The sequence below is a fragment of the Chiloscyllium plagiosum genome, unplaced genomic scaffold (assembly GCF_037043375.1).
Source record: "Chiloscyllium plagiosum isolate Xiang-an unplaced genomic scaffold, Cpla_swu_hap1 HiC_scaffold_8, whole genome shotgun sequence".
In the NCBI taxonomy this organism is placed as follows: Eukaryota; Metazoa; Chordata; class Chondrichthyes; order Orectolobiformes; family Hemiscylliidae; genus Chiloscyllium; species Chiloscyllium plagiosum.
This window is the reverse complement of record NW_028270146.1, coordinates 18,359,218-18,377,851: the sequence shown is the minus strand read 5'-3', so window position 1 is coordinate 18,377,851 and position 18,634 is coordinate 18,359,218. Positions and strand designations below refer to the sequence as shown.

General features: G+C 42.5%; 1 protein-coding gene across 1 annotated transcript in view; it reads left to right on the top strand.

Moving 5' to 3' along the window:
• Window positions 1–17,262, top strand: part of adck1 (aarF domain containing kinase 1) — a 673,127-nt gene extending 655,865 nt beyond the window's left edge. Inside the window, exon 11 of the mRNA XM_087989469.1 lies at window positions 16,953–17,262. Within this exon, the coding sequence (XP_087845595.1) occupies window positions 16,953–17,181 (229 nt within the window). The 3' untranslated portion in view covers window positions 17,182–17,262. The remainder of the gene's footprint in view (window positions 1–16,952) is intronic.
• Window positions 17,263–18,634: the final 1,372 nt, after the last annotated feature.

The window sequence follows — 18,634 nt, the reverse complement described above, 5'->3', positions numbered from 1 at the left end:
CAGTAAAATAGACTTCACGGCTAATAGCATTTCAGGACACTGTTTGTGCTGATAAGCAGTCTTATCAGAACATCAGTGGCTACAGCAGCAGAGCTCTGGATATTCCTGCCTGTCAGCTTTTTTGTTCTATCAGAACTTGCAGAGAGGTCACTGTAAAAGAACAGCGTCTTTCACATAAAAGGTGACAGTCCGCAATGGAACGAATATATAATGCTGTCCTCTCCCAATGCAAAGAAAGGATAGGCTTAGCCAGCTGGAAACTGAATATGAGCGATCCTGTACTCATAGAATCAACCAACACAGAAAGAGGCCATTCTGGCCATCATGTCTGCTTTTCAACAGAGCTATCTAGTTAGCTCCATTCACCTGCACTTTTACAGTCAGTCTTTCTGTAACCTTTTCCTTTGCGTGTTAAATCCAGTTCCCGCTTGAATGGGAATTAAGAAACAAACCATGGGAATTCCTGATTACGAGCTTATGCTCGAAACGTCGACTCTCCTGCTCCTCGGATGCTGTCTGGCTGGCTGTGTTTTTCCAGCACCATAGTTTTTGACCAGGGGAATCCCTAGACAAAAATGAGGACTGCTGATGCTGGAAACCAAAGTTTAGATCAGAGTGGTGCTGGAAAAGCACAGCAGGTCAGGCAGCATCTGAGGAGCAGGAGAATCGATGTTTTGGGCAAAAGCCCTTCATTAGGATTCCTGATTTTCCTGCTCCTCGGATGCTGCCTGACCTGTTGTGCTTTTCCAGCACCACTCTGATCTAAACCAATGGGAATCCCTGTCTATTATCCACTGCTGTAGCACTCACCCACTTCACTTGTCCATCTTTCTTCCATATTTTGTTGAGGGAGAGAAAAAAGAGAAGGGAAGGAAGAAAGAATGGGGAAGATAGAGTAAAAGAAATACTTGTAATTATGCGGCATACTGACTAGTCAATTGTGTTTCTATTGTATTTGGTGAATGGTATACCCAGGAGTGTCAATGATATCAGAGCAGAATTAGAATTAGATTTATTGTCATATTTATTGTCAGGAGTACAATGAAACGTTTACAATGTCGCTCCTCACGGTGTCACCTTAGATGCAAATACCTCGGTACAAAATCTTAGATGCAAAATAGAGAAATGAAGAAAAAAGTTACATAACCTTACAGTTATTCATTGTCCAATTTAAACAAAAAAATAAAGTTGAAAGGATAAACATTGGATAAAGGATAAAAGGATAAAGACTGGAAGCATCCCTACATCTTGTGCATAAAGTCAACATTGACAATTCCTGGCCTATGCTCAATGAAGAGTTAATATCCTCAGTAGCTGTATTTGGAAGAACATCTCTCACCCCCAGTATAACATTCCATTTCCCCCTTCCAATTATATTCCTGGCTGTTTTGTGAGAAGCTGCCTATTTTGCGTTGTTGATATTGTGTCCAAATTCTTATGGTGAGCAGAAAGACCAAAGCCTGGTATCCCATCTGCTCACTTGAAGCACGCATGGGAATATGCGGCCATTTAACGCATCTTGATGTAAGCCTAGAACGAGTACATTAGCCTGCCCACGCGCTGGCTCTGAAAACATGCAGCAGACCCCAGAGCTGCCACAGGGCTGAAATGAGGTAACAGAAGAGGAGCTGTTATCCAGAAATAGGCCAAGGACAGCATAGTCCACAGCTGAGCCAAGTGGGACCAAGTGAAATGGCCATTTCAGAAGAGAACCAGGGAACCACCTCAGGATAAAAAGAAGGGGAACTTTGCCATTCGGTATTTGGCACAGTGATAACATCACTGGATTTAGCAACTCAGAGGTTTAGTTAAATCTCTGGAGGAAAGGGTTCAAATCCCATCATTATTTTAATTTAAATTCAATGGATAAATCTGGAATGTAAACTTTGTCTCAATGATTATATTACCTACAGTGTGGAAGCAGGCCCTTTGGCCCAACAAGTCCACACCGACCCACAACCCACCCAGACCCATTCCCCTACACCTAACACTACAGGCAATTTAGCATGGCCAATTCACCTAACCTGCACATTTCTGGACTGTGGGAGGAAGCCAGAGCACCTGGAGGAAACCCACGCAGACACGGGGAGAATTTGCAAACTCCACACAGGGAGTTGCCTGAGGCGGGAATTGAACCCAGGCTTCTGGCGCTGTGAGGCAGCAGTGCTAACCACTGTGCCACCGTGCTGTGATGTTTATCTTGACAACTGAAATTCATTGTTGTTAAAAAAAGTTCACTAATGTACTTTACAATAGGACATCATGTGACAACAGAGCAGAATAATGTGGGGGCTGACCCTCTAAAATGGCCCAGCCAGTCACTTGGTTCAGGGGCAGAAAATGCTGGACTTGCCACTGATGCTCACACCTTATGCAAAAGCGAAGAATTTCAGGATCTTAGCAGTAAGGTTCTAATAATGTACTTTATTAAATTTTAGTTTTCAATGTTTTCATTGTAAAGCCACAATGAAAAACTAGATGTGATAGTCTAAAAGTTTTGGGTCTGCTCCAGTAACCCAGAAGTCATAAGATCAAAATCCACTATAAATTTGAATTCATAAATCTGTTTCATTAACTTCCTTCAGCAAGGGGACCCTGGTGTAGCTTGAGATTATGTGTAATTCCACATTATAAGGTGACAAGACATATTACCCTGAATATAATTCATTCTTGGACTGCAGAGAGCACTGGCTGGGCCAATGTTTATTCTCCATCCCTTACAGTCCTTGAGAAAGTGGTGCTGAGTCATATACTTGAACACCCACAGTGCTACTGGAGTGTGAGTTCCAGGATTTTAACTTAGTGACAGTGAAGGAACGGTGATGTGTTTTCAAGTCAGGATGGTTAGTGTCTTGGAGGGGAACTTGCAGGGGGTGGAGTTCCCATGTGTCTGCTGCCCTTGTCCTTCTAGAAGGTAGTGGTTGTGGCTTTGGAAGGTGCTGTCCAAGGAGACTTTGTGAATATCAGCAGAGCATCTTGTGCACATTGCTTCTAGTGAGCTTCAGTGGTGGAGAGCACGAATGTTTGAGATTACTAATAACCAGAGATAGGCTACATTTCTCACATCTTTAAAACAAAATTCAATATTTGTAGCCTGTGTCCCAGAATCAAACAGTAGGAAGTCTCCCCCCTCCCCACCCCGATTTATTCTCTGTCTGACCTACTGAGCTTGAGATTTTGTTCCTTCTCTATTTCAATAAACAGAAATTGCCTTCATGGCACAAAGTGAAACAAAAAAAAACACAGCAGAGAAACATCCACCACTCCACACAAATAGAGGTATATTTCTCATAATAAATCGCCAGCGGTGGAGATTGACTTCCAGGCTGTAATCTAATCTCATTGCTCAGAGGGGCTGCTGTAAACTGATCAAGGTTGTGCATGAGCAGAAAGGAATTTCAACACAAAGACCATCTGAAATGCAGCCACAGTATCAATAGTATTACTTTCTGGCCTTGTGACACCTTGCAAGGGCAGTACACTGGATCTGTAATGTAAGTCTCAGGGAGGGCAACAAGTCACTATCAGAGTTTCATTTCAGACCCTTTGACCCTATAAACAGAGTGCTGTGAGTTCCTTGATTGATTATCCCACATTAGTCAAGGTTAAAAAATCTAAACTCATCAGCATGAGCAATTTGATTTTAATCCTTTAATGCCCTTCATGTACTTGCTTGATGGTGGCTATCAGATGCTTCTTACTTAGTTTTTGAACATAGAACAGCGAAGCGCAGCTTCTGAACTCCTTCTCACATATCTACATTAACACCAATACCACTCCGACCCGTCCTTTCCCCAATTCCACCATCTCTCCTGATTATTGCTGCTGACACCCTAACCCTACAGCATGGAAACAGACCCTTCGATCCAACCAATCCATACCAAACTAAACTAGTCCCTCTTGCCTGCGCTTGGCTCTATCCCTCCAAACATTTCTTAATGTGTACTTATCCAAATGTCTTTTAAATGTTGCAACTGTACCCACATCTACCATTTCATCTAGAAGCTAATTCCACACACAAACTACTCTCTGTGTAAAAAAATTGCCTCCATGTCATTTTTAAGTCTTTCTCTCTCACCTTAAATATGCCCCTTTCTCTTGAAATCCCCCACCCTAGGAAAAAGACACCTGCTATTCACCTTATCTATACCCCTCATGATTTTATAGACCTCTACAAGGTCACCTCTTAATCTCCTATGCTTCAGTGGAAAAAGTCCCAACTTATCCGACCTCTGCCTCTAACTCGAGCCCTCTATTCCCTGCAACATCCTGGTAAATCTTATCTGAACTCTCTCCAGCTTAGTAATGTCCTTCCTATAACAGGGTGACCAGAACTGCACGCAGTACTCCAGACTTTACAACTTCAACATGACAATCCAACTGCTGCAATCGAAGGTCTGGACAATGAAGGCAAGAATGCTAAACACCATGTCTATGTGTGATGCAAACTTTAAAGAATTATGTACCTGAACTTCTAGATCTCTCTGTTCTACAACACCACCCAAGGAGTCTACTTTTACTTGCATACATCCTGTCCATTTTGTTTTACCGAAATACAATACCTCTCATTTATCCAAATTAAACTCCATCTACCACTCCTCAGCCCATTGACCCAATTGATCAAGATCTGTCTGTATTCTTTGCTAACCTGGACCATCTTTTTGTTAGCTCAGTTGGCTGGGTGGTTGGTTCACGATGTAGAGAGATGCCAACGGAGTGGGTTCAATACCTGCAATAGCTGTGGTTAACATGAAGGTTAATTGGCAACTCACCTCTGCCTCACAAACAAACCTGCCATGCAGCGTGCGAAAAGCATAAAAGAGGAAGGGAGGTGCTCCCAAAATCAAGGTGGACCTTACCAGATCTCTCATCCGGTTCTGCCACAAACCTTGCCATAGCTCACGTCACTCAGACCCTGGTAAGATTCCACCCGTAATCAGACTTGTAATGTCAGAAACATGCCCGCTAATTTTGTGATGAAAGGTGTGTGATTTTTAATGTATTATTATCATTTGTTTTTTAGAGTTTGGTTTTTAAACTAGTGGCTTAAGGATTTGGTCTATTTGTGTGAAGGAGTTTAATAATTAACAATGTCAGTCTCTCTATTTCCATGACTTAAAGCTGTGTGTATCAGACAGTACCTGACTGTATCGGTACACTGAGTACAGAAGTTGGGAAGTTATGTTGCAGTTGTACAAGACGCTGGTGAGGCCGCACTTGGAATATCGTGTTCAGTTTTGGTCACCTTGCTACAGGGACGATGCTACTAAACTGGAAAGAGTGTAGAAGAAATTTACAAGGATGTTGCCTGGACTCAATGGTTTGAGTTATAGGGAGAGGTTGGACAAGCTAGGACTTTTTTCTTCAGAGCATAGGAGACTGAGGGAGGTTCTTACAGAGGTGTATAAGATCATGAGAGGCATGGATAGGGTGAATGCACTCAGTCTTTTTCCCAGGGTTGAGGAATCGAGGACTAGAGGTTTTAATTTAAGGTTAGAAGGGAAAAAATGAAAGGGAACCAGAGGGGCAAGTTTTTTACACATAGGGTGGTACGCATATGGAATGAGCTGCCAGCGGAAGTGGTTGAGGCGGGTACATTAACAACATTTACAAGGCATTTGGACAAATACATGGATAGGAAAAGGTTAGCTGGATATGGGCCAAGTGTAGGGAAGTGGGGTTAGTGTGGATGGACATTTTGGTCAGCACGGACCAGTTTGGGCCAAAGGGCCTGTCTCCATGCTGTAGGACTGTATGACTTTATGACTGACGATGTTACAGTAAGTCAACTGAAGTTTGTTTATATTGTGGAGTTTTACAACAGGAGAAGGAAAAATATTAAGTTATTAACTTTGCAAAAAAAAGAGCATTTTTTCCCATTTAGTTAAATATTTCTGAGTTCAGTACAAATGTCCAGGCTAAATAGATTCTCCTAGAAATGGAAATTATCCAGTGCAGTTAAGGGAATAATTTATCTTAGTGTAAAGGTCCTTGTTTGTGAAAATTTCCAGACCCGAGATATTTGGTTACAACTGCTAATTCATAAAAGTCTATGAACGTCTAAGCTCTCAGTTGTGTAAGTAGTCAAGGGAAAAGTCTGCCAAGCTCATGGGAGTGGTATTGAGAAGAAGCAGTTAATTTAAAGCTATTACTCGGATGGGGAAGGAAAGTTCCTCTGAATTTTTATTAACTGTAAAGTGATGGTGTTGGGAGCAGATGGGATTTTATTTTACTGTGTGTTTTAAAATCTATTAAAATGTGTTATAGGAAGAACAAAGAACAATACAGCACAGGAACAGGCTATTCGGCCCTACAAGCCTGTGTTGACACATTTTGCCCTTCCATTCTAAAACAATCTTCACTTACAGGATCCATATCCCTCTATTCCCTTCCTATTCATGTATTCGTCCAGGTGCTTCCTGAACGCTGCTATTGTATCTGCTTCCAACACCTCCTCTGGCAGCGCAGTCCAGGCACTCACCACCCTTTGTGTGAAAAACATGCCTTGCACGTCTCTTTTAAACATCCCCCACCACCTTGAACCTGTGTCCCCCAGTGATTGACCCTTCTACCCTGGGAAAAAGTCTCATACTTTCCACTCTATACATGCCACTCACAATCTTATAAACTTCTATCAGGTTGCCCCTCAACCTTCTGCAATCCAGTGAAAACAAACTCAGTCTATCCACCCTTTCCTCAGAGCTAAAACCCCCTGTACCAGGCAACATCCTGGTAAACCTTTTTCGTAATCTGTATATGTAGCTTGGTTTCTTTTATTTTAGTTTATTTTTTAGGTCATGATTTGGAGATGCCAGTGTTGGACTGAAGTGGACAAAGTTAAAATCACACAACACCAGGTTTTAGTCCAACAGGTTTATTTGGAAGCACTAGCCTTCAGAGCGCTGCTCCTTCATCAGGTGGTTGTGGAGCAGAATCATATGACACAGAATTTATAGCAACAGGATTGCAGTGTCATGGGATGTAATATTAAAGAAATTTAGCTTGAGTCTTTCATCTTCCAAAATGACCATGTTAGTTTTGGTTCCTTCATATATAAATCCCAGAACTTTATAAAGTTACATTCTCAAGATAGCTTTTAGCAATAGGCACCATCTCAGCTCAGATAATATATTGAAGGTGTGAAGTTAAAGTCTGTCTGTGTCCCACTGTTAGGTCAGACTGATTCTATTTCTAAAGTAGGATTTATAGATTTTAAAAATGGATTTATGCAGTTTTGAGCAAAATAAAATGTAAATCAGCAAGTACAAATTTACTCCACAAACTTGTGTGTGTGTGTGTATGAGAGAGTGTACATTCAAGTGGGGACACCGTAGACAAAGTTGGCCAAGTCACATGAGTATCTGTCACGTACACGGTGGGGTGGTGTCCCTACAGGTAATGGTGGTATCTGTGTCAACACTCTGACATATCTTGCAGTGGTTGCCATTTCAGCATTGTATGGTGTTGTCATCGATGTTATCCTGAAGGCTGGACAGTTTGCTGCGAACAATGATCTGTTTGAGGTTTGGTGCTTGTTTAAAGTCAAGAAATTGAAGCATAGGGAGGGTCTTGGTGAGGTGCTCATCCTCATCAATAATATGTTGCAGGCTGTGAAGAATATTGCGTGGTTTGTCCAATAATTCCCAGGAGCCAAAAAACTACGCCATGTTCTTCGCAGCCTGCAACACCTTACCAATGAGGATGAGTACCTCACCAAGATCTTCCCTACGCCTCCACGTTTTACCTTTAAACAACTGTCAAACCTTAAACAGAAGATTATTTGCAGTCAACTGTCCAGCCTTCAGGGCAACATTGACCACAACACTGTACAACCCTGCTATGGCAGCAACCGCAAGATATTTCAGAGTGTCAACATGGATAGCACCATTACCTATGGAGACACCACCCAATTTGTACATAGCAGGTACTCGTGACTTGACCAATGTTATCTGTCTCGTATGCTGCAGGCAGGGATGCCCAGAGGCATGGTACATTGGTGAGACCAAGCTTAGGCTACAGCAATGGATGAATGGACGCCACATAACAATCAACCTGGCAGGAGTGTTCCCTCCCAGACAGGGAGCATTTCAGCGCTCCGTGACATTCAGCCTTGGAACGTCGGATTACCTTGTGTTCATGTCAGACTCCAGATGACCCCATTGCAATATCCACTCTCTCATACACATGCACACAAGTGCACGTACACACACACATCCCTACAGATCCATACACCATCTCTCATACACAATCTCTCTCTCATATGTTCACACATATACACCCCCCACACTCATGCCCACACACGCACCCTCTCACAGACTTATACCCCATTGCACTCACACACATACACACACTCGTTCACAGACACTCATACACCCCCACACACACCCACATGCACACATTTACTCGGTCTCCCTGAACACACAGACATATAAGTTTGTGGGGTAAATTTGTATTTGCTGATTTACATTTTATTTTGCTCAAAAACTGCATAAATCCATGTAAAATTCTGTAAATCCTACTTTAGAAATAGAATCAGTCTGACCTAACATTGGGACACAGACAGGCTTTAACTTCACACCTTCAATGTATTATCTGAGCTGAGATGTTGGCTATTGTTCGTTATTTTGAGAATGTAACTTTAAAAAAGTTCTGGGATTTATATATAAAGAAATAAAAACTAACATGGTCACTTTGAAAGATGAAAGACTCCAGCTAAATTTGTTTAACATCTTATTCCATGACACCGCAATCCTGTTGCTTTAAATTCTGTATCATATGATTCTATTCTACAACCACCTGATGAAGGAATAGCGCTCCGAAAGCTGGTGCTTCCAAATTAACCTGTTGGACTATAACCCAGTGTTGTGTGATTTTTAACTTTTTTTTAGGTAATTCACTCCTGTTTTGTTAAAACCATCTCTGTAGCCTGGAGTGCTTATGTTTCATAAAATCGTGACAGATCACAACAGTAAATAAAACATGATCTATTAAGCCAGATTTCATTTGTTGAATCTGACTTGTCCAATAGTGGGGTCAACTGGGATCGTAACAGTTTGTACAGAGGAACGTCCTAAGGAACAGCTAATGTGATGGTGACCAGGTTTACTGATGTTTGTTGAAGGATCAATATTGCCAGGATTGTCTTGGTGTTTGTTAACAAGCACAGACAGATTTTCAGTTTAATAACTAATCTGAAAACAGTGCCACCAACAGTACAACACTCCCTCAGCACTATATTGTGGTATCAGCCTAGATGTTGCCCTATCTCATCTCTGGAATGGGACTGGAACACACAAATGTTTCTTTTTTATATATTCATGGAATATGGAGTCACTGGCTAGGTCAGCATGTAACGCCCATCCCTAGTTGCCCTGCAGAGGGTGGTGCTGAGCTGTCTTTTTGAACTGCTGCAGTCTTTGTCCAATCACAGTGCTGTTAGGCAAGGAGTCTGACTCAGGCTAAAGATTGTGAGCCACTAGGCTCACACTCCTTATGTGCCTTTTTGAAAAATTTCATTCCTGGGATGTGGGCATCGCTGGATGGTCCAGCATTTCTTGCTAATCCCTAATTGCCCTGAAGGCAGTTAAAGATCCACCACATTGCTGTGAGTCTGGAGGCGCATGTGGGCCAGACCTGATAAAGACAGCAGATTTCCTTTCCTAATGGACATTGTTGAAGCAGATGGGGTTTTATGACCATCAACATGAGGCTAACCTTTTATTCCAGACTTTTATTGAATTCAAATTTCACTATCTGCCACAGTGTGATTTGAACCCATGCCTCCAGAACACTAGCCTTGGGTATTTGGATTACTAGGTCTCGTGATAATATGACCTCCTCTGGAATACTGCATCCAGTTCTGGTCAGCCTATTATAGGAAGGATATTATTAAGCGAGAGAGGGTTCAGAAAAGATTTACCAGGATGTTGTATGGTATGGAACATTGGAGTTATAAGGAGAGGCTGGAAACGCTGGGACATTTTTTAATGGAGGTTAGGAGGTTATTGAGTTTTACAAAATCATGAGGGGTATAGATAGGGTCAATGGCAGGTATATTTTCTCTAGGATGAGTGATTTGAAGACTGGAGGCATATTTTTAAGGCGAGAGGAGAGAGATTTAAAAAAGACATGAGGGGCAATATTTTTTGCACAGAGGGTGGTTCACGTAGGGAATGAACTTCCAGAGGAAGTCACGGATGCAGGCATAGTTACAACAGTTTAAGTACATGAATAAGTACATGAATAGATAAGTACATGAATAGGAAAGGTTTGGAGGGATTTGGGCCAGGAGCAAAGAAGGTCAGAGCATCCGAAGAGCAGGAGCATCAACGTTTCAGGCCAAAACCTGACAAAGGATTTCAGCCTGAAACCTTGACTTTCCTGCTCCCCGGGTGCTGTCTGATCTGCTGTACTCTTCCAGCTTCATATCTATTGACTCGAACTTCTATCATCTGCAGTCCTTACTGTCTCATAGACCAGGAGCAGGCAGGTGGGACGAGTTCAGTTTGGGATTATAGATTAGATTAGATTCCCTACAGTGTGAAAACAGGCTTTTTGGTCCAACTAGTCCACACCGACCCTCCGAAGAGTAACCCACCCAGACCCATTCCCCCTGACTAATGCACCTAACTCTATGGGTCAACTTAGCATGACCAATTCACCTAACCTTGTACATCTTTGGACTGTGGGAGGAAACCGGAGCACCCGGAGGAAACCCACGCAGACACAGGGAAAATGTACAAACTCCACACAGACAGTCACCTGAGGCTGGAATTGAACCCGGGTCCCTGGCGCTGTGAGGCAGCAGTGCTAACCACTGAACCACCATGCCACCCCATGGTTGGCATAGGCTGATTGAACCAAAGGCAAAAGTGGCAAAAGATTCCTGATGAAGGGTTTTTGCCTGAAACGTCGATTTGCCTGCTCCTCGGATGCTGCCTGACCTGCTGTGCTTTTCCAGCACCACTCTGACCTAAATCCTGATTGGACCAAAGGGTCTGTTTCCATGTTGTCTGACTCTATGACTCTACCTTTTGCTCACTTGAAAGTAGAAAGCAATGAGAGGTATAGTTACTGCATCCATAAAGGATAGAGGAGGCTAATTGAAGGAGAAGTGTTGCCGTTGATGGGATGTGGTTATACAGGAATGAGACAGCATTCTGTGCAGTGATTGCAAACCTTATGTTTATTGATGCTAATTCCAGCTTGCTCAAATGTATTATGCACTGTCAGTTAGTCATGTCCAGATGCAATAAAACTGTCTAGACTGAGCGATTGGTGTGCTATGGAGTTGCTGATCATAGCAAGGGTGATAGCTGGGAACATTGCATTACATCTTGTTAAAAGACTTGACAGAATTATTCAGGCCGGTCAGTCTGAGCAAGGGAGCTAATGGTTCTGGCAAACAAGTGAAAGAAATGAGTCAGTCAGTTCCTTGGTTGTTGAAAGAGACATGTGACAAAAGCAAATATTCTCCCCAGTGTCCAGTAAAGAAGCTTTTTGTACTTTTGTGTTTGATTTGTGATCGACAGGTGTCTTGAAAATCTAAGGCATCTAAGAAGCCCAGTATATCTGTAAGATTGAGACTTGGGAAAGCGATGTTTCAACTGAAGCTAATCAAATTATTGTTTTGTTTTGGAAGACATTAGGCATTTTCTATGTTAACTGCTGCTCACGGCAATCGGATGAAGGGTAGTGATTTCAATTACTGTCAGATGTCAAAAACAATGAGACCGTCAGAAAGCTAGGAGGCTGCAGTTCACAGCTTATCGATTTAAGTGTTTCATAACCAGACAACTCAGAAGAAATTGTGTATTCAGCAAATGAGTCTGACTTCACTTCAAAGTGAAGCCAAGTGTATAGCTTCCAGTTCTGAACTCAGTTACAAGAGGGGTGCCACACAAGGTCACGACATTTCCATCAGAAACTTGTCTGAGTTTCTCAAGTCAGAGAAAAACTTGACTGCCCCACATTTGGGATCAGATGCAAGGATTATGTTGGAAGGAATGTAAGGGGTTGGTCTCCAGTGGAGATCAGCCTGTCTGAATGTTCCTGGACTTTTCAGAGAGAATTGCGTCACCATTGATTGAGCCAGCCATAAGGATCGAGCTCAGGTCTGTCACTCTTCGATTTGTTGGCTGCTGTACCACTGCAGGGGTCAGAAATGTGTTACCCCCGAGGTGAAGCAAGTCTTAGAAGCAGGAGGAAGGGAGCTACTCAGTAAGTCGATAGATGAGGCCCCATTGTGACAGGCAAAACTGAAGTAGCCTTTCCAAAGATCTCCAGTGACAAAAGGCTGAAAATTGAGGAGAAAGAGTGTCTGGATTGGTATGGACTATATTCACTGGAATTTAGAAGAATCAGGGGTGATCTCGTAGAAACTTATAAAATCCTAACAGGTGCCCCACATTTGGGATCAACAAGAGTATGTTTCCAATGATCGGGGAATCCAGAACCATGGATTATATCCTAAGGACATGGGGTAGGCCATTTAGGAACGAGATGAGGAGAAATGTCTTCACACAGAGAGTGTGGAATTCACAAAGCAGTTGAGGCCAAAGTATTGGATGTTTTCAAGAAGGAATTAGATGTAGTTCTTAGAGCTAAAGAGGTCAAAAGGTATGGGGAGAAATCAGGAAGAAGATACTGATTTCGATGTTTGAAGGGCCAAATGGCCTACTCCTGTATCTATATCCTAAGTTTCTATGATACGGGTGATGAGGAAAGCAAAACACTGGTCAGAAACAGTTTCATCAGGGACAAGTACCTCAGAGGTGAAATGATATACTCATCAGTGCTCCATACTGACTCCCAGCACGGTGCTTCACATTGCAGCTTTCATTGGCAACCATCAACATCAGCAATCCAGGTTATGGGCTTTTTAATTCATTTCATGAAACATCAGTCTCTATTCTCCTTGGGCTGTGTTTCCAGTGAACCAGTGTATCAAACACTGCACTCTGCTGCTGCGTAGTTGAAGCTGGACATTTTGACAAACCAAGTGTTGTTCATTGTATTTAAACATGGAAGGTTCCAGTCAAGACATGTTTGCATTGCTTAAAAATAAAGACATTTTCTAAGTGTTTTCAATGACTAATGCACCTTCCCTGGAGATGGTTATCCCAATATCTATTCACAGATCATTCTTTCTTCCTTTATTTTTTTGTGGGATGTGGAAGTTGCTGACAATTATTTGTCTCTAAGTTGCCTTTTGAAAGTGAGTGGCTTGCTACACCATTTCAAAGTGCAATTCAGAGTCAATCATATCACTGTGAATGAAGAGTCACAGACCAGGTAATGAAGATGGAAGATTTTCTTCTTTCGTGGACAACAGTGAATTTTTCCTGGAAAAGCTTAGCAGGTCTGTGTTAACATTTCTGGCCTGAAGAGTTAACTCTGATTTCTCTCCACAGATGCTGCCTGACCTGTAGAACTTTTCCAGCAATTTTTGTGTTTGTTTCTGATTTCCATCACTGGCAGTTCTTTCATTTTTTATTTAGTGAATCCTTCCTGACTACCCTATCTCTGCCCCTCATGATTTTAATCATCTCAATCATGCTCCCCACCCTGCCCTCACCCCACCCCACCCAGTCTGCTCTGCTTCAAGAACAGCGACCACAGTCTGACTAAAGTAAAATAAAGAATTGCGGATGCTGGAAATCTGAAATAGGAATGGAAATTACTGGAGAAACTCCACAGGTCTGGCAGCATCTGTGGGGAGAAATGCAGTGTTAATGCTCTAAGTTTGGTGATACATCATCTGACATTTTCAGGGAGAGTTCAGTCATGACAATTTAAAGATTAAAAGTTAAAGGAAATGTGTGAGGGAAGTTTTTACTGCAGAGGGTGGAGCTGGGGGAGGTGGTAGAAGCAGATATTTGGCAATGTTTAAGAAGTATCTCAGCAGACACATGAAAACATGCAGGAAATAGAGGACTATGGACCATGTACAGGCAAATGGCATTAGTTAGAGAGGCATCATGGTCAGCACTGTCATAGTGGGATGAACAGCCTGTTCCTGAGCTGTTCTGTTCTATGTTCTGTGTGAGGTGTAGTGAGGTCTCTCACTGCATTTTACCTAAATCTACCTCATTAACTACCTGCCAAGTCACAAAAATGTCTGTCACAGCTGATTTCAGTCCCACCTTACCCTGCCATTCCTAGAACTACTTATTACTGAGTAGATATCCCAGAATTCACAGCATCTCTTACCACTTTTGAAAGGCCATTCTGCACCCAGACAGTCACTGTCAGTCCGGAGCTAGCCTGACCCTGACCCCAGACACTGCAGACAGGGGGAAAGCAATGCCCCCTAACTCCAGGGGCAGGGAACTCACAGGTCCTCCTGGGAGGTATGGTGCTGATGACTGGCTTCCTCTTTCAGGATTAGCAGTGGAGGCTACAACACCAGACCGGGCCAGCCTGGCCCAAGGTTGCCACCCAGTCTAGTGCTGTCTCAGCTGTTTGGCAGAATGTCCCACCATGTAGGAACAGCATCAATGGCCTTCTTCACTCTGCCAATGTTGTGCCAACATCTTCTCTATCTAACTCTGTGACAGTGGCCTCCTCCCACCAAGGTTCCTGCTCTACTCCCTTCTCTCTATTGCCTTCATCATTTTCCCTCACTTGCTCTCACCCACCCCGATCACCAACACCACTCACCATGCATGCCCTTTGTTTATGCCTTCTGCCGAGTTTTAAATGCCTTCCATGTTCCTTTCCTTATAATGGATTTTTTGAGATGAGTTCCATTGAGTTTTGAGGTTAACATTGGCTGTTTGATGGAATATTGTTGGTTAGCATAAAGTGAGAGGTGATATTTTGGTCAAGGACTAATTTTCAGTTGATTACTGATATGCAGTCAATATATATCATCTACAACAAGATAAATGTCAAGTTTTAATGTGTGTGCAATATAAATGTGAGTGAATGTGAACATATCTTGAATGAACATGTTAGCATATATGCATGTGTGTGTGTGGTGTGTGTGAGCGTATGTGCTTGTGAGTAGAGTTAGTGTATACATGTGAGTTTGTGTGTGTATGTGAGACCACATATGTGTGCGCATATGACTGTGTGGGTGTGTGCATGTGTGCACATGGATGTGTTTAGAGTGAGTGTGTGAGGGGGTTTGTGTATGTGATTGTTTATGTGTGAGGGAGAGCATATATATGTGTGTGAGTGTGTGAATTTGTGTATGAGCATGTGTGTGACTTTGTGTGAGCATATATGTAGCATATGTCAGTGTGCCTGTGAGCGTGTATGTACATGTATGAGCACAGCTGTGTTGCTGTATGTGTGTGTTTACATATGTGAGTGTGTCTATTTGTGAGTGGATGTATATGTGAGTGCATCTATGTGTGTGTATGTGAGCATACGTGGTGGTGTGGATGTGTGTGTATGAGTATGTGTGTGCCTGGGTGCGTGTATGCGTGAGTGCCTGTGCGTTTATCAGTGTGTTTGTGTGTGTGTGTGTCTGCCTGTGTGCGTCTGTGTGTGTGCACACATGCATTTGTGGGTGACTATAGGTTAGGATGTGTGTGTACGTGTGTGTGTGTGTGTGTGTTTTTAGCAATTACAGCCAAGAAGCTGATATTTAAGAAGAAGGCAAGCTGTGCTGATGATAGAGGAACCACACTATCTTTGTTTTGCATTGCAGATGTGGAAATGGAGTGTAGAAATGGTCTGTATCTCCTTACACATGAAGCACCGTGCACATAGTCCATGTTATGAGCCCATGTGTTACAATGCAGATCTCCTTAAAAAATTGTCAAATTGATAGCCTCTTCCCTCATCCTGCTCCCACCAACAACAGGTTTTAACTGCAGAAAATGCACACATCATACATTTGTCAGAAAGAGAGGAGAAAACTTGCTTTTGTATAACATTTTCTAAAGAATGTTGTACAACCCATAACATTGTAAGATAGAGATTGCAGAGGCTACGTTATGAACTACAAGGTCCTACAAACCGCACTGTGATTATGGACAGATTCTCCATTAACAAGCACATGAGGAAGAACTCCTCTGTTATTCTTCAAAAGAGTGCCATGGAATGTTTACATCTACCAATGACAAGTGGGGACAGAGCCTCAGTTTAATGCCGAATCTGATATTCAGCACATCTAACAATGCAGCACTCCCTCCATAATGTATTGTTGCATCAACCTTGATCTTACACTCAAGGTTATGAACCAGACCAAACACCCTCAAAATATATTAAGAAGATAGTCTTGACTATAATTTGTTCTTATTTTAAATTAAATGTAATTCATTGTATTCCAAATGCAATTCAACTGGTCAAACTACTTGACTTTAGACATAACTCACACTATTTGTACACACAGTTAAAATACAGACAAAATAAAGAGAAAATAAATGAATTGGCTTAAGTGAAACTCTATCAAAATGCTAAACAAAATAATATGTATATTAACTACCACTAATTAACTGTTCCAATATAGTAACATCCTTTAAACATACCCTGGGCAAAGGCAAATTCAGTAAAATAGATAGTCTCACATGCAGTTCTAGCAGCAGGATGAGAATCCCAGATTTCAGCTGTAACAGAGAGAGTAATAATAGCTTCCACATCCAGCATCAAGATCCCAGCAACTGCAGAGAACTAAAGCTAAAATTTCCTGTTTCTGTGGGAGCTTGACCCCACCCATTCAGGCTGCTTCTATTGTTCCAACATTAAAATAAAAATTCCAAGACCTCACTTTATTGGCTTTGGAACAGACTGCTCTGTACCTCTGTCTCAACCTTTCTTCATTAAAAAAATGACAAAATACAACCCTGAAAACAATGGTATCATCACTCATTGAGTTTGTAACCATAATCTATTGACTCAAGGGAGAGTGCATTATGCTTACCACTGATATTTAACCACATCTAAATATGAGAAGTTATAATATTTAAACCAAAACTAATCAAGTCTTTTTAAACTCACAGGTGGAACCTGGGCATCGCTGGCTGGGCCAGCATTTACTATCGATACTGCAGGAGTTACATGAACGTATCCCATTCCCTAGCCAACATTCCGTTAGGAATTCTGATGCAAGCGACTGGGAGTTGCAGCCAGTGTAAGTCCAGCTGTGCTAAACTGAAGTACAAAGAAGACTGCAAGAGTAATTGTGATCAGGAATTCTGCCAATGCACATTTTTTTGGCCACAGACATGAATCCATAAATGTATATTGTCTCCTTGGTATCAGGTTCAATGGCTGTCCAATGAAAAGTTGCCTGTATCTTGATGCACCTTGGTGCCAGAGATTGTGATGCATCTTGATATCATCAGAATAGGTAAAGAAAGAGGTGAGGTCCTGAGGGTTGAGTTTAAGGAATTATGAAAAAGAGTAAAAAGCCTCAATGGTAATAAGTTCCACATTATTCCCATTGCCATAAATTTTTTTAATTTCAAAAATATACTTTATTCATATAATTATTTTGATATCTATACAATTGGTGATGTCATACATATGTATACATTCCATTTCTTTACATACAGAGACCGGAATTAATCATTCATATATACAAGTGTGTATGGTGACCATCCAGGTATTTAGCTGACGCGTCAGTGGAGCCCAATGGCTGAGTGGGCCCCCTGTTCTTCTTTGGTGGGCAGACCTTACTCGGTGGTCTTTCCCCACCGTGCGTTGGCGGCAGCTGCCCCAACCTTCAGCGCATCCCTCAACATGTAGTCCTGGACCTTGGAAAGTGCCAGTCTGCAACACTCAGTCGGGGTCAACTCCTTCAGCTGGAAGATCAACAGGTCTCGGACAGACCAAAGAGCGTCTTTGACTGAGTTGATGATCCTCCAGGCACAGTTGATGTTCGTCTCAGTGTGCGTCCCAGGGAACAGACCATAGAGCACGGAGTCCCGTGTCACGGAGCTGCTCGGGACGAGCCTCGACAAACACCACTGCATTCCTCTCCAGACTTCTTCTGCACAGGCACATTCCAGAAGGGGGTGTGTGACCGTCTTGTCCCCCCCACAGCCGCTTCGAGGGCAGCTTGTGGTGTGGCTGAGAGTCCGGCGTGCATAAAGGATCTCACAGGCAGAGCCCTTCTCACCACCAGCCAAGCCATGTCTGGCGATGAGACATTCTGCCAAATGACTTTGACAGTCTGCCCAGGAAACCGCTCAACAGGATCCACCCTCTCCTTTTCCTATTGCCATAAATATCACCGGATCAAGCAGATGAAGATGTGGCTTGAGACATGGTGCAAGAAAAAAGGGGTTTTAGATTCCTGGTACATTGGGACCTGCTTTAGGGATGTGTGGTCTGTACAAATTGAGTATGTTTGCAGCCTGTCACCTTGCCCTGGCCAAATGTCATGGCAGGGTGGGGGGGAAGGGTTTGCTAATACTGTTGGGCAGGGTTTGAACTCAGGAAATGGGAAATGGAGTGTAAGTTCAGATAAAACAAAATGGGAAATGAAAACGGAAGGCAGAAAATTATGCGAGTGAGTTTGGAAGGTAGAGGAAAGAAAGGCTAGAGAATAAAGAGAAAGAGTTTGTCAGGATGTTTAGGTCAAGTTGTGGAGATGAGCGAGTAAAGCAAGTGGGATGAGGGCACAGATTGAACCTTGGCAATTTGATATCACAACTAAAACAGGAACGGCTTAAAGAGG